Here is a 26,332-nt window from a genome sequence, read left to right on the forward strand (position 1 = left end):
AGTCGTATTCTCTCAGGCCTTTAAAAAAAAAATTTTGACCGCTGCTTGTTTTATTTGTGGCGACATGTTTGATGCTACATTTTGAAATAATCTTTCCCCATGTTTTAGTTGCTTTTTAAAAAATAAATGCTTTCAATTTTTTTTGCTGCTTTTGAAACTTTTTTTTAAAAAAATGCATGTTTAGACAGAAAAAAGTCCTACAATTTCCCAACATCCCCCAGACAGTATAGCATAGTGAAACTTCCAGGTTCAAAAGCAGTATTCCTGAGTACCTGTTGCAAAGGGGTCAAGCCGTGGGAGAGGGCCACGCTCCTGCATAAACACGCATAGCATCGCGCGGTCTATCGTGTAACGTTCCTTTTCATGTGGCTGCTTCTCTTGCACAGTCCTAGGTGCGGTTCTCCTGTACCCTTAAAAAGATGTCCATCACCGGACTGAAGAAAAAGCAGCCAAAAATGTTCAAAGTGAAAGTGACCACGATGGACGCTGAGATGGAGTTCAGCTGTGAGGTAATTTTTACGGGGAGAACAGAATCAAATTTTTACCTGAATATGTAAAGATGTGTGTGGGAAGGGTTGCATATTTCAGAGTACCCCTACCACAAAAAATATCTCCCTTCACATAGAAATCTAGGATATCATGGAAATGATGAGGGTGAACCAGCCTTCACCTGGTACCCTTCAGATGTCTTGGACTTCAGCTCTAAGACATCAGCTCCAAGGCATTGCAGTCCAACACATCTGGAGAGCACCAGGTTGGGGGAGACTGGGCTGAATCCTTTCCCCTGACATGCTGGTTTTCTGTGTGCAGGGATGTTTAGAATAATATAAAGACGTATTCCGATGTGTAATCCTTTTGGTAGAAGTCTTAGTGCTGGATTCTGCTGAATCCTGTTCTTTCCAAGCTGTTTTGCTGGAGTGGCATGAGAGAGCTGTTAGTATTCTGTGAGAAGTTAGTCCAGCAGTTCGAGGCTCCCTGCTGTGTCTCTCCATGAATGACAGTTCTACCTTGGCCTCCTTCCCATCAGCCTCTGCTTCAGGGCAGGTAAATTTCTGCTGTGTCGTCATTCTCAGCAGAGACATACAGCAGTGTTGCCCTGTCACCTCTACGGAGACGTCTCATTGCTTCTTTGCTGCTTTCGGCTTGCGTCTTTCCAGTTGGGAGGCACGTCCAGATCTGTGACATGGAAGGTCGGGATGGGTAGGCGCTCTGAAAGGAAACGTCTTCCTTGGTATAAAAGTGCAGAGTGATTCCAGTTTTTGATTTTGTAAACAAGTTTAGCAAACGCCGCCTGACTGTTTAAAGAGGAGCATAATTTAAGTATCTCTTGCGCCAGGAATAAATAAATAAAGTAAAATAAGAACTGGCATGTTCTCTTCCATGCTGTTGAGGCCTGCCTTTGAAGCCGCTTTGGCTCTGTCAACAAAAGTCTCTGAACTACTCATTCTGATCAAAAATTATAGCCTTAATGTTCTTCCTACTGTCAAACCAGCAAAATGGGATGAAATGTATCCGTGACTGCGTGGGAGGCGGGGGCACCGTATAAACGCGTTTGTGCAGAACTGGCGTTTGCTAAAGAGGAGAAAAGCTACAAAACACAAGCTTGCAATTCTGGGAGGGCAGAGCATGTATCGCAGGTATGCAGCATGCAACAACTTGCAAACCATGGTTAACCAGGGATCCAGGCAGCATAAACCACGGTTAGCCCTGGTGCGGATGGAACGCTAAACTATACAGAGGAGCCCTGGTGCATCAGGCTGAAGCCCTATGTGGGGTTTTTGGGGGGCCGGTGGGGGATGTGCATTTTTTGAACATGAATGCAAGCTTGGGAAACTCTGGAAATTCCCTGAGAATTACGCTTCTGCTGACGTTCCTTGTCATGGTTGCGTGATTTGCAAACAGGAACAAAATTCTCGTACATCCCTACCCGTGAGCCGGATACTCCCTTGGACTGTTGCTCCCCTGCAAATTGAATCCCTGAGAACACTGGTGATTGGGTGAATTAAGAACAGAATAAACAAATAAATAATTCCTTCCCCTTGTCTCCTGAAACTTGGGTTCACTCACCTCTCCGGCTCCTGGCGTTGCCTTGCACATTTTCAGCCCTAAGGACTGGGAACTTGATACTTGATTTTAAAGCTGAAATCATGAAAGTGACGCCCGCGCACAGCATCACAGGCTATTGTTATTATTATTATTATTATTATTATTTATTTATTTATTTATTTGTTTATATAGCACCATCAATGTACATGGTGCCTTTTTCTGTGCTTGCTAGAAGTTGTGCGCACTCTGATTAAAGCCATGTTTGGAATCGCGCATTCAGGGCACCGAGGGAGATGGGCATGCCTTTCTAAGATCCAACTCTGCGACCGTGATCTGTTTTTAATATTCCCACCCCCCTTTGCCTTTCCATCCATAGGTGAAATGGAAGGGGAAAGACCTGTTTGACCAGGTGTGTCGCGCTTTGGGTCTGAGGGAATCGTGGTTCTTCGGCTTGCAGTATTCGATCAAAGGACTGGTCACTTGGCTCAAGATGGAGAGAAAGGTCTGGATGTGGAACAAGAGCTTGGAACAAAAGAGCTTTTATAGCAAGAGTGGAGAATCTCAGCCCAGGGGGTGGGCTGCTCTCTAAACACAATCATTTAGTGGTTTTCTGGCTTTTGTGGATCTCTGGTGGATCTCAGGGTTTTCTTGAAATCAGTCATGTTCTAGATGACCTCACCACCATGATCTTCACTGTTCTGCCATCTGCTTCCCATTGAAACTGACAAAGTTCGGGAGAAAGCATTGCTAGTTTCATCCCTGGTTTTCATCAGTGACACTGACCTGGTTTGGATGATCGCTGCGGCGCACCGTGGCTTAAATGGCCACGGTGGCCATTTGAACAGTCAAGCCGCGGTGGATTGTGGCGGATGACGCGCCACGTTGTGGTGGAGGCTTGACTATTCAAAATGCCTGCTGTGGCCTACCCCCTCCAGGTGTTTTGGATGGCAATTCCCATCTGCCCCACCCAGCTTGGTGGGATTTGTAGTTCAAAACAGAGGGCAGCTGGTGAGGAAAGGCTGCCGTTCAGGGGGCAGTGGTTAAAACATGGGGGGGTAGGAAAGCCACCCCCACAATTTGTACAATTCTGGAGGGACAAAGTCAGGGATACCATTATAAGCTCCCTTCCCTGCCTGTCTTTCCGTTTTAAAACCCTGACATGGGTCCATTTCTCTTTGGCATGACGAAACCAGCCTTGGGAGAGAAGCTGAGGAGCACTTTTAAGGATGTGAAACATGCCCCCACTTCAAATTCCAAATTTCACGTCCTAGAAAAGCCCTTCCTGCTCTGCCTGTCCTAACCTGTAAGAGAAGGAAGCGTTATTGTCTCCTCCATATTGCAGATTGGGGTCTGGGGCGTGAGGCTGAGACCCAGACAGAGCAGGGCTTTGCTTTCCCAACCTGACACCCTTCCGATGTGTTGGACAACAAACCCCACCATCCCCAGCCAGCTCAAGGCTGCCCCATGAGTTCATGGCAAAGGCGAGATCCGAAAACGGCAGCTTCCTGGCTGGCGTTCTTTGCCGTACCAGTTCTTCCCTGCTCAGTGCTCTGGTTTTCTCATTTTTAAACAGGTTTTGGATCAGGACATTCCCAAAGAAGATCCAATGGGCTTCTGTTTCCTGGCAAAGTTTTACCCGGAGAAAGTTGAAGAAGAACTTCTGCAAGAGATCACCCAACACCTCTTCTTCCTGCAGGTCAGAAGGTATTTCTTTTATTTTCAAGCTGGCTTTGAAATGTCACATTTACCTTTTGGGGGTTGTTGCTGTTATTATTATTGTAGTTGTTATTATTATTATTATTATTATTATTATTATTATTATTATTAATATCCCACCTATGTACAGAATACTCTAGGCAGCCTACAAAGTTAAAAGAATTTAAAGAAGATAAAACAATCAAGAAAACAATACCATAGGCAGTATAAAAATTGTTTAAGAACAATTTAAAAAGATAAAGCAATCAATAAAACCATATAGCATAACAGTCAGCAATAAGGTTCTAAAAAGGGAAGGCTTGCCGGAATAATAGAGTCTTTAACGCACTTTTAAAGACATTCAAAGTAGTCAGCAGGCGCATTTTAACCCGCAGCTGAGGGGCGGCAAAGGGAAAGGTCCTCTGGTGTGCGGCTGCAGCTGCACCAGTTGACCTTCCGTCAAGGACCTTACATGGGGGGTTGGAATATAGGTGTGCAAAGGAATTGTGATTCACTGTGCCTTTGTTTTGGGGTGGGCCCTCAGTGGGTATCCATCCCTGAGTGGGCCTGTGTCTTCCAGGATGATCAGGGGTCTGGAAACAAAGCCCTATGAAGAGAGGCAGAAAGAACTGGGCCTGTTTAGCCTGGAGAAGAGAAGATTGAGGGGAGACATGACTGCACTCTTCAAATACTTAAAAGGTTGTCACACAGAGGAGGGCCAGGATCTCTTCTCGATCCTCCCAGAGTGCAGGACACGGAATAACGGGCTCAAGTTAAAGGAAGCCTGACTGTTAGAGCAGTGCGACCGTGGAACCAGTGACCTAGGGAGGTGGTGGGCTCTCCCACACTAGAGGCCTTCAAGAGGCAGCTGGACAACCCTCTGTCAGGGATGCTTTAGGGTGGCTTCCTGCATTGAGCAGGGGGTTGGACTCGATGGCCTTGTAGGCCCCTTCCAACTCTGCTATTCTATGATTCCTTGCCACTGGCATTACTGCCCATCCACTTTCCATCGCGCGCCGGGCCCGATCCACCTAGTCGCCAAGAGGGAGAACCCGAGGCGAGTGGAGGACGCCGCTTTATCTCCACACTCTTGCATGCTTGGAGGTAGCAGGTGAACAGGTAGTACCTACAAGGTGCACCAGCAGGGCCAGGAAGCTCCATACTGGAGTACAGGCCTTGTCAGGAATCCCACAATTTGGGTAGAAGTTATCCAAAAGACCCCCTGTTCCTATATGAGCCATGACTCATATATAGCTTCACCCCACGTACCTGCTTCCCTCGGATTATCCCCGTGGCACTAAGCTTTCGCGGTTGTTGTTTTTGCTACCGGGCGACAGCGATCTTTTGTATACCAGGAAGTGAGTTTAAGGGGGGAAATGTAAAAAATCATTAAAAAATCAACAAATGACCCAATTCAATTCAAATTTGGTATGCTTAAAGCTCTCCCTAATATCTATTACTGTGCCAATTTTGGTGTCTTTTTCTTTAAAGCTTACGCAGATGTAAGCATTTCTTTAAAATCCTGCTCCTGTGCCCCAGCGGCGGCTTGGAAGATACGCTCAAAAAGTAGGGGCTAAATACAGCAAATCTTTTGCCTTTGAAGCACAATTAAAGCAGAATGCATGGGAGTACTTCACAATCGAAGCAGATTGTAAGGTGGGAAACTTCTGAGTCTTTTGCATGCAATTCGCAGTGATTGCACAGTATAACGCTGGTGTGATAATGCTCATAGCATCCCACCAGAAAGAGGCATTTGACCGGCAGGTACCAGGGATAGGGCTTTCTCGGTGGTGGCCCCACACTAATGCCAGGCTGGTGACTCTGATTCTGGTGGGGCAGTGAATCCATTCTGGGTTTCAGTCAGAACCATCCAGAACTCTAAAGAAGCTATCCAAGGTTTTGAATCCTATCCCCCCCCCCAATGACTATCTATCATCTATCTATCTATATCCTGTTGTAATGGATATATTTTGGGGTGGTTTAATGTAAAATAGGCAATTGAGACCAAATCACTTTACAGAAGGCCTCCTCCTCCTCCTAGCAGATGAAAACTCTTAGAACTGGTTTGTTGATATGAATCAACACAGGTGCCTGCAGTTTTTCACCCTCCTTGGGAACGTGGTTATGGGGACTGCACGTCAAAATTTACCACTACACCACTGGATAAACCGGTCAGGGCACAGCCCTTTCTTCAGTAACAGAGGCAGAAAGCCTATATTCAACAGTTGCTGGGGAACATGGGCGGGAGGGTACTGTTGCATTCATGTCCTGTTTGTGGTGAACAGAGTGTTGGACTAGTCCAGCCTGCCTCAACCTGGGGCGCTCCAGATGTGTTGGACTACAACTCCCAGAATGCCCCAGCCCCTGGGGCATTCTGGGAGTTGTAGTCCAACACATCTGGAGCGCCCCAGGTTGAGGAAGGCTGGACTAGATGGACCCTTGGTCTGATCCAGCACTAGGGCTCTTCTTACGTTCTTATGTACGTTCAGGCAGAAAAAAGTCCTACAACTCCCAGCATGCTGGGAACTGTAGGACTTTCCCCCTGTCTAAACATACACAGCATTGTGCTTTTTCGTCTTCTTAAGGCAACTCCAGACACTTTGCTATGATATATATAAAACAACAACCCTGAAAGGTAGCCATGTTGGTCCGTGGAGGAAGAAAGCCATCTAAAATCCACGGTTGAGTAATGCCTTCATGAGGAACATGCAAAACCCCACATAACTGTGCAAGCTTTCTAGTCTTCCAGAAGTCTTCATCAGGCTAGGTGGTGGAAAAAGCAGGAATGCACGTGCGTGCAGTCTGTCTGAAAGTGGGAGTAAGATCAGACTCCAAACTGGGATATAATTATTGTGTTATTGAACACATACGTTTGCTCACTTGCTGGCAATGCTGCCTTACTTGCCACGTGCGCTGCCTTGGAGCATGGGCTCCTGGTTGCTGAGGCTGAAGCCCTCCGTCGGGAAGCCCCCCCTGAGCGGGACCCCTTGGGTGAGGAGGACGTGGAGAACAAGGGCGTGGTGCAGCCGCTCCCTGCCTTTATGGGCGCCTTTGACTGCCGGCCCTTATTTGCCAGTGTGTGGGCGGATGTGAAAATCCACCCGCAGGTGTTCTAGAGAGGAGGGGCTGGATGTTGTTTGGCAAGAAGACGGTGCCCCGGGAGACTGGCGGGGCGGCGGACCCAGGACGTCGGAGAGCTAAAAGGAGCAGAGGAAGTGCAGCAGAAGGAACACAGACGATTAGACAGTAGAACACAAGTCGGAGAAGTCGTCGGAGAAAGTGAAGTGGTGCAAAACCAGGATCCAGAAGCTGCGTGCTTTTGTAGCCGGAGGTGGGCACCTCGGGCCTGGGAGCAAATCCAGACCTCCTGGGATTGTCCCCCTTCCCCTAAATCCGCCCCCGTCCCCACTGACTGCCAATCATTAGGAGATTTCTCAACTTTGGCCACGTTTTTCCCCAATCTAAAATCTCTCTCTTATAACTTAGTTCAAAGTCATAGAATCATAGAATAGCAGAGTTGGAAGGGGCCTCTAAGGCCATCGAGTCTAACCCCCCGCTAGATGCAGGAATCCACCCTAAAGCATCCCTGACAGATGGTTGTCCAGCTGCTTCTAGTGTGGGAGAGCCCACCACCTCCCTAGGTAACTGATTCCACCGTCACACTGCTCTAACAGTCAGGAAGTTTTTCCTGATGTCCAGCTGGAATTTGGCTTCCTTTAACTTGAGCCCATTATTCCGTGTTATTGAGGCAACCAAAATAGGTTTTAGCCAATATTCACAATGACATCTTACAATACAAGCTATACACAATAGAGTAGAACAGAAGACTTGTACATAACCAGAGTAATTTATGGGGTACTGGATTATAACTTAGTTACTGTCAGAAAGTGCTTTAAGCGTAAAAAGAAATGCTGGTATTTTGGGGCTCCGCCTCCGTTTGCTGTTGGCCCCGCCCACCACTGGGATGCGGCCCCCGAGAGCATCTCTGAAACTGAATACGGTCCTCGGGCTGATTGAGGTTCAACACCCCTGTTTTGGAAGAAAGGAAAGGGGCCGAAACACAGGGGCAGAGCCGGCAGTGGGAGCAGGGCACCATGAGGGTGAGATTGTAAGCCTATGCGGCAGGGTCTTGCTATTTACTGTTTTACTCTGTACAGCACCATGTACACTGATGGTGCTATATAAATAAATAAATAATAATAATAATAATAATAATAATAATAATAAGAAGAAGAAGAAGAAGAAGAAGAAGAAGAAGAAGAAGAAGAAGAAGTGGTGGCAGGTTTATCAGCATGAGGTGAAAGGAAGACTGAGCGGTCGAAGGAGGAAAGAGGGTACAGGCAGGGAAGCCAGGAGAAAGCAGGTCCAGGAAGAAGGGGAGAGACCATTGCTGAGAAGAGACATATGGAGCCGAAATAACGTTATCCGCTATATTCTAGTAATGACAAGAACCCAATGAAATATACCAAATTTAATACAGACGAGATAAATTAAAAATAACAGTATTTTTTTACATAGAAGCCCTTGTGATTCCAAATTTTATTTTATTTATTTATTTATTAAAACATTTATATCCCGTCCTATATCACAAGGATCTCAGGGCGGCGTACAGATAAAACCATACATATAAAATAGAATAAATATACAATTCTAAAACAAATTAAACCATTATGAATTTTTAAAACAGTAAAATCCAATTTAACAGTGTGCAGGCGGAGTGGATTTAGCCATCAAAGGCTCTGTTAAAAAGCCATGTCTTAGCCATGTTGTGAACCGCCCAGAGAGCTTTGGCTATTGGGCAGTATAAAAAATATAATAAATAAATAAATAAAAATAAACCTGGCTTTTTACATCCAAGGAACTACTAAAAAACTGGGCTCTTCCAAGTGGTCCTTTTTAAGTAATTCACTGGATGTAAAATTTGGAACCACAAGTGCTCCTTTGTAAAATAAAAATAATACTGTTATTTTTAGTTTATCTGTTTTGCATTAATCTGTTTTGTGTTTATCTGTATTGTACTAAATTTGGTATATTTCATTGCCCTTAACTTTGTTCTTATCAGTAGTTTGTATTCTGTTAAGCCTAGAACCCATTTTTTTCCTGTGTGTGTTTATATATTCTAGACGACACACTATGTGGATATTGGATAATGATGAGAGAAGATGGGGAATTTCACGTCTTCGGTTTCATTTAGCCCAGCCTTCCTCAACCTGGGGTGCTCCAGATGTGTTCTGGAGTGCCCCAGGTTGAGGAAGGCTGATTTAGCCAGTTGAATTCTGTGCCTGTAGAGATTTCTAACCACCTTTCATTTCCTCTGAAGAGTTAATCCGCTGGATGGAACAGAATCTCTTGGGGCACTTTGGTTGGTTTTTTTGAGAAGCACCTTGACGATTCTTTTGTGTTGAGCTGCCGTCTTCGGAGAGGCCTCCTCCTCCTCTGCCGTCCTTTCCACCCGTCCTTCTCTTTCTTCACGGGGACTTGCCTCAGCTTGCTTTGACTTTGAGGAACGGGAGGCAGAGGGGGAAATTTCTCCAGTGCCAAAATAAACACAAAAGCAGGAGGCGAAGCAACAAATTTGAACTTGCAGGGTTCCCCTGACGCGAAGCATCAAAGATCACACACCTGCAGCAAAATGTGCGCTCGGGGTAGGTGGGTGGAAACATGTACAGACATCTGTGTAACTTAACAGGCTTCGAACGAACGGGCTGCACGAAAGCGTTGGCTTGAAGATCAGTCATATGTCTGATGTGCACGTAGGTTCCGTTGAACCCGGACCACGCGGACCATTCAGCGCTGTAGTGTGTGGCTTCCTCCGGCCACTCAGTTTCAGACGGCAGATTGGGGAATCAATGTTTGAATCCTCCCCCATATTAAAACCAAGGGTAGCTAAGTGGAGCTTCGATAGGCAAAGGCAGTCTACCTTGAAAGGCCAGAGAATGGGAAAACAATCACCACTGCCAGAAGATAATGCTGGACTCAGCTTGCAGAAGCCTTCTTACGTCCAGCTCATTTATTTACTTCTATTAGTTATATTTCTATACTGCCCAACAGCGCAAGCTTTAGTTTTTCAACTAAACCAGATTTTGAACACTCCTTAATCCCCTTTGTGACTCTGCGGCTGGACATCAGGAAAAATTTCCTGACTTTATCTAGGGAGGTTGTGGGCTCTCCCACACTAGAGGCCTTCAAGAGGCAGATGGACAACCCTCTGTCAGGGAGGCTTTAGGGTGGATTCCTGCATTGAGCAGGGGGTTGGACTCGATGGCCTGGTAGGCCCCTTCCAACTCTGCTATTCTATGATTCTAAATAGGGTGGCCCTATGAAAAGGAGGACAGGGCTCCTGTATCTTTAACAGTTGCATAGAAAAGGGAATTTCAGCAGGTGTCATTTGTATATATAGAGAACCTGGTGAAATTCCCTCTTCATCACAAACAGTTAAAGCTGCAGGGGCTATACTAGAGTGACCGGACTTAAAAGAGGGCAGCTTTAACTGGTGGGATGAAGAGGAAATTTCACCAGGTTCCCCATATATACAAATGACACCTGCTGAAATCCCCATTTCAATACAACTGTTAAAGATACAGGAGCCCTGTCCTCCTTTTCATAGGATCGCCGTAGCTTAAAGCGGAGGCCGCTGCCTGAAATACTTCCTATCTTTTTAATGGTATGACTTCAGTTCGCCACTTTCCTTTTCTTTTCCCCCTCGTAACTCAGCTAACGCTTACATTTCAGGGGCCAAGACAAAGTCTGGGTGTGTATTGCCTTGTTTTCAAACTTTGGCAAAGTTTTGGATTATTTTCTTTCTTGTTTTCCTCCACCCACCCACCCCTTCATTTCTCTTTTCTGTGCTTTAGGTTAAGAAACAAATATTGGATGAAGAAATTTACTGCTCTCCTGAGGCTACCATTTTGTTGGCTTCTTATGCCGTTCAAGCCAAGGTGGGGCTCTAAAATTGCTGTGTTGTCACCTTTTATTCTGTCGGGGATGCTTTAGGGTGGATTCCTGCACTGAGCAGGGGGTTGGACTCGATGGCCTTGTAGGCCCCTTCCAACTCTGCTATTCTATGATTCTATGATTCTAAGGTCACCCTGATGGTGACTCATTAACACGACATGGTGTTGTTTAGCATTTGGATGATCAGGGGTCTGGAAACAAAGCCCTATGAAGAGAGACTGAAAGAACTGGGCATGTTGAGCCTGGAGAAGAGAAGATGGAGGGGAGACATGAGAGCACTCTTCAAAGACTTGAAAGGTTGTCACACAGAGGAGGGCCAGGATCTCTTCTCGATCCTCCCAGAGTGCAGGACACGGAATAACGGGCTCAAGTTAAAGGAAGCCAGATTCCAACTGGACATTAGGAAAAACTTCCTGACTGTTAGAGCAGTACGACAATGGAACCAGTGACCTAGGGAGGTTGTGGGCTCTCCCACACTCGAGGCCTTCAAGAGGCAGCTGGGCAACCATCTGTCAGGGAAGCTTTAGGGTGGATTCCTGCATTGAGCAGGGGGTTGGACTCGATGGCCTTGTAGGCCCCTTCCAACTCTGCTATTCTATGATTCTATGAACGCATCCCGCAGGCTCTGTGGAGTGATGGCTTGTGCGAAGCGTCAGATTTCAGTCCGAAGCAGTCCAAGCTCTAAAAGAACTTTCCGAAGTGTGAAGCTTCGGGTTGCACCTTGGAGAGTTCTATTAGATTTCGGACTGGTTCGGATTGAAACGCAGAGCGACTGCACCACTGCCCTGACATCAGAGCCACCAGCCACCAGCGGCGACACCCCCCTGGTAATTCGTGGAAGAGCGGCGATCCCACCTGACCTGTCCCACCCCACCCCCCGCCCCGCTTTTCATTACAGTATGGCGACTACGACCCCAATCTGCACAAACCGGGCTTCCTGGCTCCAGAGGAGCTCTTGCCAAAGAGAGTAAGTTTTCTTGTTTCCTGTACAAAATAAAATAAAAACACACACACTCCTTTCTCCCCAACCTTGACCCCAGGAGGCATTGAGCCATTCAGTCCTTTGACCGAAGGCCAAACAACGTGGGTCAAAAACACTCCAAATCCCAGGCTGACGCAGCTTAAAACTCCTTCTGCCAGTAATTCAGCCGTCGTGGAGGCCTTTCTAGAATGGGGAGGGGGGCACAATGTGCAAAAGCCAGGAGCCCCCCAAACGCTCGTGGGGGGAGGGAGCGAGGGAAGGAGGGCCACCTTGTGATGCAGGGAAGGGTGTGTGGCCATCCGGGGAGCCTCAGGGGGCTGTTTTGGGATTCCAGGTGGGTCGGATCTCACCCGCGGACCGGTATTTCTACGCTCCTGGCATCAGGTGAAGGTGTGGGGGACTTCACGTGGGGGGACCCAGTTAGAGCTGCACCTGATAAGACTGCAGCCACACCCCAAAGATTTGAAGAACAAAAATCCTTCCTTCCTTCCTTTCCTTCCTTCCTTCCTAGGTCCTCCGTCAATATCAGATGACGCCTGCCATGTGGGAAGAGAGGATTACGGCTTGGTACGCTGGGCACCAGGGCGTGGCCAGGTAAGGGAGCACCCTTGGTGAAAAGCATGGCGTGGGATCGGGAGGGAGGGAGCCCAGAGGGAACAGTGACGCCAGGCCCGCTCGATGTCCTGAGAACGGAGGCTGATTCTTCGGAGTGTCTCATCTAGTTGCTGGCACTTAGAACAGTTCCCTTTGTTATACCGAATGGTCTTGGGCAGCTTTCTGCAACCTGGTGCCCTCCAGGTTGTGTTGGATCGCAAGTTCCATAATTCCCAGCCAACAGCCATGCTCGCTGGAACTATGGGCCTTGCGATCTAATACATCTGGAGAGGGCCAGGTTGAGGGAATGCTGGTTTGGGCCTTTAAGAATGATCCCCCATGACTCTGCCCAAGTTTTGAAGTCAACAGCTGTGGCCCTGCTCTGGGCCAATGCCATCAGGCGGATCTAGGAGGCAGGGCCTTTTTGGCAGCGGCACCGAGAAACTGGAATGCCCCCTGCTGAGGAGGCTGTGCACAGTTAAGGCTGTTCACAGTTAAGGCATCCTTGGCACAAGCACACTTTGCCGCCGAACAGTTCCAGTTGGATTTGATGCTCCAGGTGCCGCTGTTTTATGCAACTTTTATAGATGCCGAATTATGTGGTTTCGTCACAACGTGCAAACCGCTGCGATTAGCGCTGGTGGGAAAGTGGGATAGGCATCGCGTGAAGTCATTAAATATTGCTGGATTCCCTTCCCTTCCCAACACAACGGACCCTGTTCAGACGACACGCGGAGACTTGGTGGCTAAGCACTTTGAGCGTAAACACGATGGCTTATTGTCTTGTGTGAACCATTCCTAACCATGGCGGCTCCATAACCACGGTTTAAACACACTCACTAGCCATTTGTGAGAGAGCGCTTCGGCTATTGGGCAGTATAAAAATGTAATAAATAAAATTAAAATAAATAAATTTGCTGCAAAAGGGTTAGTGGCCTAACCGTGGCTTCGCGCGCCGTCTGAACAGGGTCTGTTGTGTTGGGAAGGGAAGGGCTTTTGTTCTATTTTCACAGCCCCGTCACAATCCAGCGATATTTACTGACTTCGGGCGATGCCTCTCCCTCTTTCCCGCCACCATTCTTAAGTTTCCTGGACTGGGGTGCCCATTTCTACCTGTGCCCTTTTCTCACTCTCGTCCTCTCCCTCTAGGTACGAAGCTGAGATGAACTACCTTAAAATCGCGCAAGACCTGGAGATGTACGGGGTGAATTATTTCCCTATCGCTGTAAGTATGTGCGTCAGCGGCATTTCAAGCCCAGGGCTGAATTCCGTTTTGGAGAAGCCACTGGAGTCCGTATTCTAGAAGTGGGTGGAGCTGAAAGCAAAACCGGTGGGAGGCGAGCCCCGCCCCCTCCAAATAACAGCAGATTTTTGATTAAGTTCTTACTGGCGGTAACTCATGGGCTGCCTCTATGGTGGAGAGTTGCTGCCACAATGTTTATTTATTTATTTATTACATTTTTATGCCGCCCAATAGCCAAAGCTCTCTGGGCGGTTCACAAAAATTAAAACCATAATAAAACAACCAACCGGTGAAAAGCACAAATACAAAATACAGTATCAAAAGCACAACCAGGATAAAAACCACGCAGCAAAATTGATATAAGATTAAAATACAGAGTTAGAACAGTAAAATTTAAATTTAAGTTAAAATTAAGTGTTAAAATACTGAGAGAATAAAAAGGTCTTCAGCTGGTATTGACGAAAAGAGTACAGTGCAGGCACCAGGCGGACCTCTCTGGGGAGCTCATTCCACAACCGGGGTGCCACAGCGGAGAAGGCCCTGCTCCTAGTAGCCACCTGCCTCACTTCCTTTGGCAGGGGCTCACGGAGAAGGGCCCCTGTAGAGTGAAACCCCACAGTTTCTCTGTTTCGGGGTGGGGGCGGCTAATTCCGATGCTGCAGGAAAATCGCGGGGTTTCTGGTGAATGGCGGTCCCTCCCTCTGCCCAGGCAGATGGCGACCAAGCGGCGATCGCCTTCTGCCTGGGAACTGTCTCTGCATCGAAGGCGGAGTGAGGTTAGACGGCGGAATGGCCGTGTTCGCCTCACTCCATCCTGAAAAGTCAGGGTAAGTCCCCGGCTCTTAAAAAGCAGGGCTTCTCCGAAAAGCCCCGCAGTGGTTTCGAGGCAACGGCTGCGTCATCTAATCGGTCTTCAGAAAGGCATTTCGGCCTTCCGGAATGGGTGGTGGCGGTGGAAATGCACAAAAGCAGGGAAAACGTGGAACAATTGGTGGTCGGAGAAAGGGGGTGGGGCCATCTGCAGAGCCCTGAATGGCAGGATTTGTCTCCTGGGCAGGCCTGGGATTTTGCATCCCTAATGCATGGCTTTAAAAAATAAATAAATAGCCCGTATTTATTTATTTGGGGTATTTATAAGCCAGAAGTCTTTGTGCCTGCTGCCTGGAGTAAATGATTTGAAGACTGTAGTCGAGCACTTCTGCAGGGCACTGGGTTGGGCAAGGTTGAGCTGGGTACGTAATTGGGCATGATGGGAGCTGTAGTCCCAAGACATCTGTAGGGCACCAGCTTCAGGGAACCTGATGCTGTTTATAGGGCTGCCTGTGCTGTCTCCCTTGATATTTAAAAGAGGAGAGCGTGCTCTGGCTGTTCACTGCACTGCAGAGCTCTGGAGCAGAGCAGGTGAGGAACCGGGGGCAGGTGAAGCCCCGTCCCCTCTCTGCCTGGGGCATCCCCTGGGGTGAGGGTCAGCAGCCCACCCTGGGACGGCCGGATGCCCGTTTTGGCCCACTTTACAAAGCCGGGCATTGTCGATGCTGGGGCCGTTCTTGTATTTTTCACGCTCAATCGCTCTGCAGCAAAAGAAGAACCGCACAGACTTCCTGCTCGGGGTGGACGCCAAAGGGATCCATGTTTACAGCATCAATAACCGCTTCTCTCCGAATAAGTCTTTTGAGTGGAGCAGCATCCGGAACATTTCCTACAGTGACAAAGAGGTAGGAGGGGGTGGGTGGGCACGGCTGAGTGGTAAGAGCCCCCCCTCCCAGGTTTTATCCTTGGCAGCATCCCCAGGTAAGGCTGGAAAAACGCCTGCCTGAAACTCTAGAAAGCCATTGCTGCTGCCAGACAGTGTGGACAATATTGGGTTGGATGGACCCAGGCTCTGACTCAGTGCAAGGCGGCTGCCTGTAATCCTTTGGGCCTGATCATGAGATAAGGTGAGACAGCCACCTGTCAGGGATGCTTTAGGGTTAGGGCTGCCATACGTCCTGGAAAACCGGGAATGTCACGGTTTCCAAGCATTTCCAAAACGTCCCGGCCAGCCAGTCAAGAATCCCGGATTCCTGTTCCAACCTCCAAAATGGTGCCTTGAGCCTGATCAGTGGAGTGTCAGCCTCCATATTGAAGTCTCCTCTAGCTTTTGAGAACTAGTGGAGAAATGTAATTTAGTGCCATTTTTTTTCTGTTTGTTTGCTTAAACTGTTCTTCGCCTATTATTTATTTGCAGGTGCTTAAGTGCTTTAGGCTGCAATCCTATGCATACTTACCTGGGAGTAAGTCCCATTTAACTTAATAGGATTTGTTTTTGAGTAGACACACATAGGATTGCAGTGTTAGATAACTAAAGCTTAGCTTTCTTTCTTTCCCTAGACCTTTACATAGTGCTCTGTGTTGTTGTTGTTTTAAAAGAACCTAGCACCCTCGTCCCCAAAAGAAAATTCTCCTGGTTTTGTGGATTCAGAATATGGCAACCTTTTTAGGGTGGATTTCTACATCGAGCAGGGGGTTGGACTTGATGGCCTTAGAGGCCCCTTCCAACTGTACTATTCTATGATTCTATGATGGATCTTTGGCACCATTAAGGTTGGCAGAACTGGAGACAGGCAAACCCAGCACAGATGCTCCTGTTTATTTCTTTAAATAAAAGAAGAAATAAGTTTAGTATTTTCCACTTTATATAAGCTCATCTCTACGGTCAGAAAAAGGGTGATGATGACTCAGCCTCACAAATCTTTGGTCGTCATCGTCCAACCCTTTGTTAATGTTGCTACGATGATTTTGAAAACACAATTCCATTCTTTCCAAACGTCAAGAACATTTTATCCTCTCCTGGGCGAAATGAAGAAAGCATCTAAACTTAATGGGCTGCAGCATTTGCTGTTTAGATAACCTGTTCTCAGTTTTATGTTGTGGGCGGGGATCGTGGTTCAATTTAGATTTTCCATATCACTCACCAAAGTATCTTCGGGTTGGTTCCAAGGGTAATGTGTTGTGTGTATGGTTTCTTCCACATTTAGGATTGTATTCACTTGCTTTTTTAGAGGGAATGGAAAATACCTTTATTGTCCAATTGTTGCAGACCAGCACATGGTTCTACTCCTAGTTTTTTCTTTTCATACATGATTTGTGGTGGTAGCAGGGTTTTTGGGAGCCACCCGCCCCCCCTACGATAAAACACAATTGCAAATTGTTGACTTGGCAAAACTGTAATGTGCATTAAACTACAAACGAGAAGGATCTTGGAATTGTTGTAAATCACAAGCTGAATATGAGCCAACAGTGCGATACGGCTGCAAGAAAGGCAAATGCTATTTTGGGCTGCGTTAATAGAAGTATAGCTTCCAAATCGCGTGAGGTCCTGGTTCCTCTCTATTCGGCCCTGGTTAGGCCTCATCTAGAGTATTGTGTCCAGTTCTGGGCTCCACAATTCAAGAAGGACACAGACAAGTTGGAGCGTGTTCAGAGGAGGGCAACCAGGATGATCAGGGGTCTGGAAACAAAGCCCTATGAAGAGAGACTGAAAGAACTGGGCATGTTTAGCCTGGAGAAGAGAAGATGGAGGGGAGACATGAGAGCACTCTTCAAATACTTGAAACGTTGTCACACAGAGGAGGGCCAGGATCTCTTCTCAATCCTCCCAGAGTGCAGGACACGGAATAACGGGCTCAAGTTAAAGGAAGCCAGATTCCAGCTGGACATCAGGAAAAACTTCCTGACTGTTAGAGCAGTACGACAATGGAACCAGTGACCTAGGGAGGTGATGGGCTCTCCCACACTAGAGGCCTTCAAGAGGCAGCTGGACAACCATCTGTCAGGGATGCTTTAAGGTGGATTCCAGCATTGAGCAGGGGGTTGGACTCGATGGCCTTGTAGGCCCCTTCCAACTCTGCTATTCTGATTCTATGAAAAGCTTCCTCTTTGCAAGTTCAGCACTGTTTTACTATAATGGAAAGAAAAGAGGAAAAAATGTAACGAAAAGAAAATAATTTAGCACCCCACCCCTATAAGGAACTGCAGCTGACTGAATTTGGGGTAATTGATCATTAACACACACACACACACACACACACACACACACACACACACACACACACACACACACAGCCATAGTGAACAGGAAGCAATAGAATGTCTGGAACCAGAAAACAGGAAGCTTTTAACTAACATTGGAAAAGACCTCTGCTGAATGGGAGTTATGAGTAACCATTATAGGAGGTTCTTTGCCACAGGGATGAGAATTGCTGGATCCTGTAGAGCAATAGCAAACGCTCTGTAGAACGTCTGTTTTAATTCCACCTCTGTCTAATTTTATAAAAGCAATGGACGCCTTGGCCGTGCTAAAGGCCTTTCGTGTGGAAGCAACCTGTGTGTGTTTAGCCATGAGGATCACCCACCTGTCTCTTTGCTCTCTTCAGCTCACAATTAAACCCATTGACAAGAAGGCTGAAGTCTTTAAGTTCTTCTCATCGCAGCCTAAAGTCAATAAACTGGTAAGGAGATTCTTTCCTGCCTCCTCAAGGGTGGTTTTTCTGTGTGTGTGTGTGTGTGTGTGTGTGTGTCGGTTTTATTTGTCTTTTGATTTGATTTATAGCCCACTCTGTCCCAATGGCTTCGGGCAGCTTTTGGCTTGTTAATCACAGAATTCCTCGTTCTTCCTCAATGGGGGATGATATTCTGTGCTTTCTCCTTTCACCTGCTCCAACAGGTGTGGCTATGAAAACCTGTCATTTTCTGATAGGAGGAACGCCATTCCCACCCCCAGCCTTGGTGTTGATACTGGGCCTGTTTAGTCCTGCTGCTGTGGTGATGTTCAGTTGGAGGGGGGGTGTGTTCCTGGCCAACGGGGCCCAATCCTGACACCGGCATCCTTTTACTCGAATTCGGAAATCCGTCTTTTCCCTCCTTAATCCCTTTTCCCTTGACTCTTTTTCGATGGTCGTCCTATAAGCCGGGACTGCCTTGTTTTTATTGATTGTACGTAAGCTACACCAGGAGCGTTTTTGTGGCTGGAGGTTTAAATGCATTCAATAAATAAAAAAAATAGGGGTTAGCAGAATGCCGGAGAGCAAAGGGAGGTCTGTTCCCTTCGTGCCCTACTTGTACCCTTCCCAGAGGCATCTGGGTTGTAGTTTCTGGAAATGCTGGACTCGAAAGGCCTTTGGAGTAGCCAGGAGAGCGAAACGGAGCCTTCACCTTCAGAGGCAGTCTACCTGCGGATGTTGGCTTTGGAAGAACCCATGCAGAAGGGCTCTTCTTGTTGCATCTCGCTTGTGGCCTTCCTGGACCCATCCGTTGGAGAAGAGGGATGCTCAGTCCCTCTTGGCCAGATCCGGTAAGAGCGTCTCCTGCGTTCCTTTCCTTCAGATCATGCAGCTCTTCATCGGGAACCACGACTTGTTCATGAGAAGGAGGCGCGTGGATCCTGTCGAGATCCAGCAGATGAAAGCTCAGGCCCGGGAAGAGAAAGCCAGGAAGAAGGTGACGTCTGCGTCAGGGGCTGGAGGGCGGGTGGCCATCGCAGAGTTTGAACCCGCTACCCTTTGCGGGCAGAGATCAAGGGCTCTCTGTGACGCTGTGAATTGGGATGAGTTTTGCAGCGCCTTGAAGGGCAGAGAGATTTCTTGTGTTTCCGTCTCCGAGCCTTTCCTAAGCCGGTGGTCGCCAGATGTGTTGGACTGCAACTCCCATCATTCCCATTGGGAATTGCAGTCCAACCCACCTGGACAACGCCAGGTTGGGGAAGGCGGATCAAAAATGCCACAGGACAGTGTGTGTGTGTGATGTGTCCTACATTATGGAGGACAGTCCTCTATTTGAAGGGCTGTCCAGTCCTAGTCTGGTTTAAAGACAAAGAACGCCTGGCTGAGCAGGCAGGTACACAGATCACCCGGTCTTTGCTTTCCCTACTGCACTTCTCTTTTAAATTTTATTTATTTATTATTGCATTTATATGCTGCCTTTTTCCTCCAAGGCGGCATACTTAATCCTCTCCGTTTTATCCTCACAACAGCCCTGTGAGGTGGGTCGGGCTGGGAGTCTGTGACTGGCCCAACGTCACCTAGTGGGTTTCCGTGGCCGAGTGGGGGCTAGAACCCGGATCTCCGGACTCCCAGTCCGACACTTTAACCACTAGGCCACACTGCCTCTCTAATTGTTTTTTAGCCATTTCCCCCTCAATCGGCCACCGATGATCTAAATTAGCACGTGCGCGTTTGACGTCCGTCCGTCTCCTCTCTCGTCCTACTGTGTGGGGATGGGATGGAGGCCATGCGTCTGACGGCCATGCTCCATCACTCATGCGGCTGTGCGGTGGCGCTGCTGACGGCCACGCTTGCTCACCCCCCAGACGGAGCACCAGCGCCTGGCCAGGGAGAAGCTCCTGCGCGAAGAGGCCGAGCTGGCCAAGGAAGAGCTGGAGCGGCGCCTCTTCGAGGTGGAGGACGAGGCCCGGCAAGCCAACGAGGCCCTGGTGAGCGGTGCCATGGCAACGGGGCCTCGGAGTAGGTCGTCTTCCCCACCTTGGTGCCTCTCAGGTGTGTGGCATGGCAGCCTCCATCCTCCCCAGCCACATCTGGAGGACGCGAGGTTGGGGAAGGACGCTCTAGGAGCTGCCGGCACGCTGACTCTATCCTGAACCTGCTTGAAGGCCGTGACCACTTTTTAAAGCCCAGCATGGCTTGGGCCCGGGTTACCTGCGGGGTCGCCTTCTCCCGTACAATCCGCCCCGCACGCTCAGGTCCTCTGGGGAGAACTTACTCCAGCCAGCCATAACTAGGCTGACAACCATTACCCAGAGGACCTTTTCTTCTGCCGCCCCCAGACTGTGGAATGGCCTGCTGGAGGAGATTCATTGGCTTAGAATCATAGAGTTGGAAGGGGCCTCTAAGGCCATCCAGTCCAACCCCCTGCTCAGTGCAGGAATCCACCCTAAAGCATCCGTGACACTCGCTCTGAGTTTATCGTATTTAATGTTGTTCCCCGCCTCGATCCAGAGGGAGAGGCGGGTATTACATAATAATAATGATAATAATAATGATGATGATGTCGTCTCCAGCGCCGTTCGGAGGCAGCCGCGGAGCTGTTGGCCGAGAAGGCCCAGATCGCGGAGGAGGAGGCCAAGCTGTTGGCCCAGAACGCCGCCGAGGCTGAGCAGGAGCGGCACCGGCTGGAGCTGGCCGCCTTGAAAACCAAGGAAGAGAAGCGGCTGATGGAGCAGAAGATGCGGGAGGCGGAGCTCATTGCCATGACGCTGGTGAAGGAGTCGGACCGGAGGTGACGCCCGGCGTGGGTGGCGGTGGCTGTGCAGGTCTATCCCAAACCCCAAGCTGCAGGGCTGGCGCCAAGGGAAGGCCTGGTTGGGCATCTGCCGGGGGCCCACGGACAAGAGCGCCCCCTGGAGTTGCTCCTCTTCTTCATCATTGCAGCCGGCTTGCTCCCCTGCCTCTCGCTCCGGCCCAGGCAACCGGGGTGGAAAGGAGGAGCAGGCGACGCCGCGGCCTCCTGGCTCCCTGCCTGTCACGGAAGCCAGTGGCTTCCATGATGAGGAAGAGGAGGAGGCAGTGGTGGGAAGATAGACTCACTGAAGGAGGGGGGCCATGGAGGGGGTCTGGCCCAACAGCCCTCCAAAACCTGGAGCTGCCACTGCCAAGAAACATTGCCTTTTTGAGGGGGGAACAGAGGAGTGTGTTTTCTGAGCTGCTTTCAGTAGAATAGCCAGTTGTCGACTTGAGTAAATCAGCAACAGCAAGGTTAGACGCACCTCAACGTTTCCCTCTTGGTTAATGGTCCCTATAAAAGCCGGTTTCTGGCTTCCGCCTTTTCGGCACACTCTGATACAGCCGGTCCTCAAGATGTTTTGGACTTCAGCTCCCATGAGCCCCAGCCTGCATGGCCAGCAGTCAAGATTGTAAGCCTATGCGGCAGGGTCTTGCTATTTACTGTTTTACTCTGTACAGCACCATGTACACTGATGGTGCTATATAAATAAATAATAATAATAATAAATAATAAAGAACGCTGGAAGCTGTAGTTCGATGCATCCGGAGGGCTCCAGGTTGGGGAAGGCGGAGTGACGCGGCGTGTTTTTCGGAACGGCGCCTCTGCGTGCTCACGACGGTGGTCCGGTTTGACAGGGCGAAAGAAGCAGAGCATCTGAAACAAGACCTGCAGGAGGCCAGAGAAGCGGAGGAGAAAGCCAAGCAAAAGCTGCAAGACGTCAGCAAACGTAGTCAAGCCCCTGTAAGTTTTCCCTTCTGGTCGGTTAGCGCACCAGGCGGCGAAATAGCAGCGGTGGTCCATTTAATTGGGGGATGTCGCTTTAAATAAAGGGAGCATCTGCTAGAGAAACGATAATGTAGATTCACATGGGCTGTCACGGATCCTGGCAAAGGATCCTGGGAAGTGTAGTTCTCGAAAGAGACGAGGGATGCGCAAATGACCCCAGGATCATGCTCTGCTGAAGTTCTCCAAGGTCAGGGAACCGGAGTGGGGTGGAGATGTGGGGGTGAAATCAATCAAGTGCACTTAAGGTGGTTTAAGCAACCAGAAATTCGTTGCTTGATGTGGAAGTTATTTTCACTGGAATATTTGTCAATGTTTTTATACGCAAGTTAATAGTATACACTTCCCTTTACATCATTTAGATTTTAAGCAGGGGGAAATGAAAGCATGAAGAAATGGCTAACATAGCAATGTCTGGAGAGCTTTTGACATAAATATGTGTTTCCTAGAGATAGGAAAGGAAAGGAATCTCTCGTGCAAGCACTGAGTCATTGCTGACTCTTGGAGGGACGCCAGCTTTCGCTGACGTTTTCTTGGCAGGCCTTATAGCGGGGTGGTTCGCCGTTGCCTTCCCTGGCCGTGATTACCTTTCCCCCAGCTAACTGGGTACTCATTTTACCGACCTCGGGAAGATGGAAGGCTGAGTCGACCCGAGCCGGCTGCCTGAAACCAGCTTCCGCTGGGATCGAACTCAGGCCGTGGGGAGAGTTTCAGCTGCAGAAACTGCTGCTTTACCGCTCTGCGCCACACGAGGCTCAAAACCCCCCGTTAATTACAGCCTTGATTTTAGATTTCAGTATGACTGGATCCATTCCAGCACCCCAATTTGACTTGTCCTCATGCATTATGAAACCACTGCATTTCTAAAAGTGGAAAAGTTTTTAGCAAGGAACAGCGGGGGGCCTCTCCCACTCGTGGGACGCCTCCCCAGGAGAGATCTTCTGCCCGCTCTGTGTAAGCCGTTCTTTTTAAAAGCCTCCGGGGTTTTCCAAATGCATTCCTGAACATGTGCTCACGTTGCTGCTTCTCTTAGCATGCTGCCAAGTGCGCCCAGCCTTTCTCTGCTGACCCCAGCGCTGACAAAAGCTGTGTAAAGATGGATTTGAGAGACATCGACTTGAAACGTCTCTCCTTGGAGATCGAGAGAGAGAGGTAGGTTTGTCCTGCCGCGGCCAGAGCGAACTTCGCTCTGCAAACAAATTGACATTCTGCACTAAATAGAGCCAAATTCTGCAGCTGCTGCAAATTTATGCACGGACCCAGCTGTTCCGTTGTAGTGCACAGTTCAGAGGTTACCAGACCAGGGGCTGCTTTTTCTACTTCAACCCAAAAGCAAGGCTGTTGGTCTTCCAACATCTGCCCCAGGCACCCGTTTCCAGGTGTGCACAGTTCACCTGCTTTTTATGTTCACTCTCGTCCCCTGGTTTCTTTGTTTTCTTGCCTGCCTCACAGATTAGATTACCTGGATAAGAGCAGGAGATTTGAAGACCGGCTAAAAGGACTCAAGTCCGAAATCAACGCTCTGAAACTTGAAGAGAAGCAGGCCGGGTTCCTCTCGCACTGGAATGAGGTCCTCAGGGCCTTAGAAGACCCCCCGGGCAAGACCTGCAAGGTTCAAATGCATCCAAACTGTTTTATTTTTTCGTTTGCTTTCAGTGTCTGTGGATCAGCCCAAAAGGCCTCAAAGATTGGCATCCACAAAGAGAGAACACATTTCAGAGAAACGGTTTTATTATTAATGAAGCCGTCTCTTGGTGTTTGCTGCTCTGATGTTTAAAAACGTAATTCAGCCAAAGGATGGGAAAACACCGGATGTTAAAGCTTGTTGGAGTCTTCTGAATTCTTCTTCAAAACTTATCTCACCTCTTTTGTGGTCCCGAAACCAAGCGCCACTTCCCTCCCCCCAATTGGAAATGTGCAATTCTCCCCCATAGGCTGACGCCTAAAGATGAGGTTTCGTGGAGGTTGCACGTTTGTACAAGTGCGCGAATGGATGCATGCGCCTTTTCGGAAGTGCGCAGTTGCGCGAGGTGCAGTTTTGAAGGCGAACGCAAGCTTGGGAAATTGTGGGGGGAAATCCTGAAAACTACATTCCTGTTTGCATCCACATGGTTTGCGAACAGGAACGGAATTCCTGTACGACCCTACTTCAGCCTCATGTGCTTTTGAGGATGATTCTGCATGAAAGACCCCCAAGCAAGTGGTGCTCACTTGAGACCCAACAGTGAACTCTTTGCAGAACCCTAGAGGCCAGTGTGACTTCACGGATGATCAATTGCAGCCTACGTGAGGCACGTTTCTCTAGCTGTGGGCACGGACACTGGCACATCTCAAGTCCGGAGGGAGGAACTCTGGAAATGGCAGGCGGTGAAGGGCCTGCGCATTTCACACCGAAGAGTCCTCAGTGCCTTTGTAAAACCAGAATTCTTGGGAGGGAAAGGCCGTGACTTCGGGTGGGTTCAAAAGGTGCAGTGTAGATGTACCCTGGTTTACCATAAAGCCCAAGTTCATTTATTTATTAAATTAATATACCGCCCCATAGCCGAAGCTCTCTGGGTACAAAAGTTAAAAATAGTGAACATTATCATAGAATCATAGAATAGCAGAGTTGGAAGGGGCCTACAAGGCCATCGAGTCCAACCCCCTGCTCAATGCAGGAATCCACCCTAAAGCCTCCCTGACAGATACTTGTCCAGCTGCCTCTTGAAGGCCTCTATTGTGGGAGAGCCCACAACCTCCCTAGGTCACTGATTCCGTTGTCGTACTGCTCTAACAGTCAGGAAGTTTTTCCTGATGTCCATCCGGAATCTGGCTTCCTTTAACTTGAGCCCGTTATTCCGTGTCCTGCACTCTGGGAGGATCAAGAAGAGATCCTGGCTGTCCTCTGTGTGACAACCTTTCAAGTATTTGAAGAGTGCTCTCATGTCTCCCCTCAATCTTCTCTTCTCCAAGTATACAAAATTTTAAACCATTAAAAATATAAAAACAACAGTATAAAACAGTATCCATTTTAGACAGCAACAGTTCTGGGGTCCATTAAAAAACAAACTTCGCATATGTTGTTAAATGCCTGGGAGAAGAGAAAAGTCTTGACCTGGCGCTGAAAAGACAGCAGCGTTGGCGCCAAGCGAGACTCATCGGGGAGATCATTCCAGTCGGGGGGCCACCACCAAAAAGGCCCTCTCTCTTGTTGCCATCCTCCGAGCTTCCCTCGGAGTAGGCACTCGGAGGACCTTAGACATTGAGCGCAGTGTACGGGTAGGTTCATGTCGGGAGAGGCGTTCCCTCAGGTATTGTGGTCATGGCTGATGTGTTCTTTTAAGGCTCCTCCGTGGATCAACGCCTTTGGAACAGACTTGCTGGAGAGCCTGCAGCAGCCTTTCTTGGCCTGTCCGCTCAGTGTGATGGACGGCTGCCTGAGCAAAGCTCCGGTAGATGACCCCTCTTTCCAGACCCATCCCCTGGTTGCCAGCAATGTGGGGACAGGACCCAGGAAGCACATTAAGGTAACGGGGTCACAAGATCAGATGAACGTTACGTCAACTTCACATAGAAGCCAATGGGATCTGAGCTGGCAGTGCTAAGTTGACTTCGTTGACTAAGATCTTGGGGTCGTGGTGTACAGCTTGATGGGAGCTGGGGAGGATGGGAGTTGCAGTCCAACACATCTGTTTGGGGAAGGCTGCTTTAAGAAGAAGTCCAAGAAACCCTGCTGTTGCTTTCCTAATGTCAGTGTGGGATTCCTTACCTGCTCCATAGATTCATGTCCTTTCCCAGTTCTAAGATATCTTCGAGTTGTTTCTGCCTTTTCAAGCCAAAGGCTTTCTCGTCTCCCTTCTTTGTGACTTTCCCCCACTTAGGTTCAGCAGCACAAGACAGATGTGATCTATATCTGAAGTGCCTCCCCGTGACGGAACACAGCTCGTGAGCTGTCTGACCAAAGGCCGCTTTGAGATCCGGGAGAGATTGCTGCCTCCCGGAGCCTGTCAAATTTCAATTTGGTTCCTCTAAAGGTGCGTCCTTCATTCTGAAGATGCCAGGTGACCCAGGGAGCAGAGGTGGGCGGCCGGGCGGCCTCCACCCCACCGTTTCTTGCACCCCCTTGGAGGCATGCTAGAATTTTTGTTTGTTGAGAATTCGTCATCCCCGTATATAGTTAAGAAGAAACTTGTTAAGGCGGGGGAATTGAACCTCCTTCAGCCCGAGGGCAGAATTTAATGCAGAGAAACTCTTGGGGATTGCGTCCCAGTGGTGGGCGAGGAGACCAACGTTCCACCCTACTTTAGCGAAAAGCTTGTACTGCCAGTAACTAAATCTCAGGGGTGGCATTTCAGCCTCTTTGAAAGCGGGGGGGGGGGAATGCAAAATGGGGAAAACACTGAACAATTGGGAGAGTGAGGCCTTTGGGGGGGGAACGTAGAGAACTGGATCGGGCCCGCAGCCCTGAGGTTCAACACCACTGTGTTGAGGGAGGCAGAACAGTCCTGTGAAGGTGCGAACTTGATCTAGCGAGTTGCCGCTACGTCAGCAATTGTGTT

At 48.8% G+C, this 26,332-nt stretch overlaps 1 protein-coding gene across 1 annotated transcript; it reads left to right on the forward strand.

The window, feature by feature from the left end:
* Positions 1–396: 396 nt before the first annotated feature.
* On the forward strand, positions 397–26,134 carry LOC134412692 (merlin-like). Its single transcript, XM_063146677.1, has 17 exons — positions 397–509; positions 2,423–2,548; positions 3,620–3,742; positions 10,596–10,679; positions 11,594–11,662; positions 12,189–12,271; positions 13,421–13,496; positions 15,092–15,229; positions 17,930–18,004; positions 18,879–18,992; positions 19,861–19,983; positions 20,569–20,786; positions 21,647–21,752; positions 22,828–22,946; positions 23,247–23,406; positions 25,118–25,300; positions 25,655–26,134. The coding sequence occupies exons 1-17, from the start codon at positions 420–422 to the stop codon at positions 25,688–25,690; spliced, it is 1,923 nt and encodes a 640-aa protein (XP_063002747.1). The 5' UTR covers positions 397–419; the 3' UTR covers positions 25,691–26,134.
* Positions 26,135–26,332: the final 198 nt, after the last annotated feature.

This window comes from Elgaria multicarinata, chromosome 22 (genome assembly GCF_023053635.1).
Source record: "Elgaria multicarinata webbii isolate HBS135686 ecotype San Diego chromosome 22, rElgMul1.1.pri, whole genome shotgun sequence".
NCBI classification, from domain to species: Eukaryota; Metazoa; Chordata; class Lepidosauria; order Squamata; family Anguidae; genus Elgaria; species Elgaria multicarinata.

Bases quoted from the DNA above. Each gene is read 5' to 3' on its own strand.
- LOC134412692 (XM_063146677.1), top strand. From the start codon at position 420: ATGTCCATCACCGGACTGAAGAAAAAGCAGCCAAAAATGTTCAAAGTG. The intron at 510-2,422 runs GTAATTTTTACG...TTCCATCCATAG, and splicing joins AGATGGAGTTCAGCTGTGAG to GTGAAATGGAAGGGGAAAGA. The intron at 15,230-17,929 runs GTAGGAGGGGGT...TGCTCTCTTCAG, and splicing joins TTTCCTACAGTGACAAAGAG to CTCACAATTAAACCCATTGA.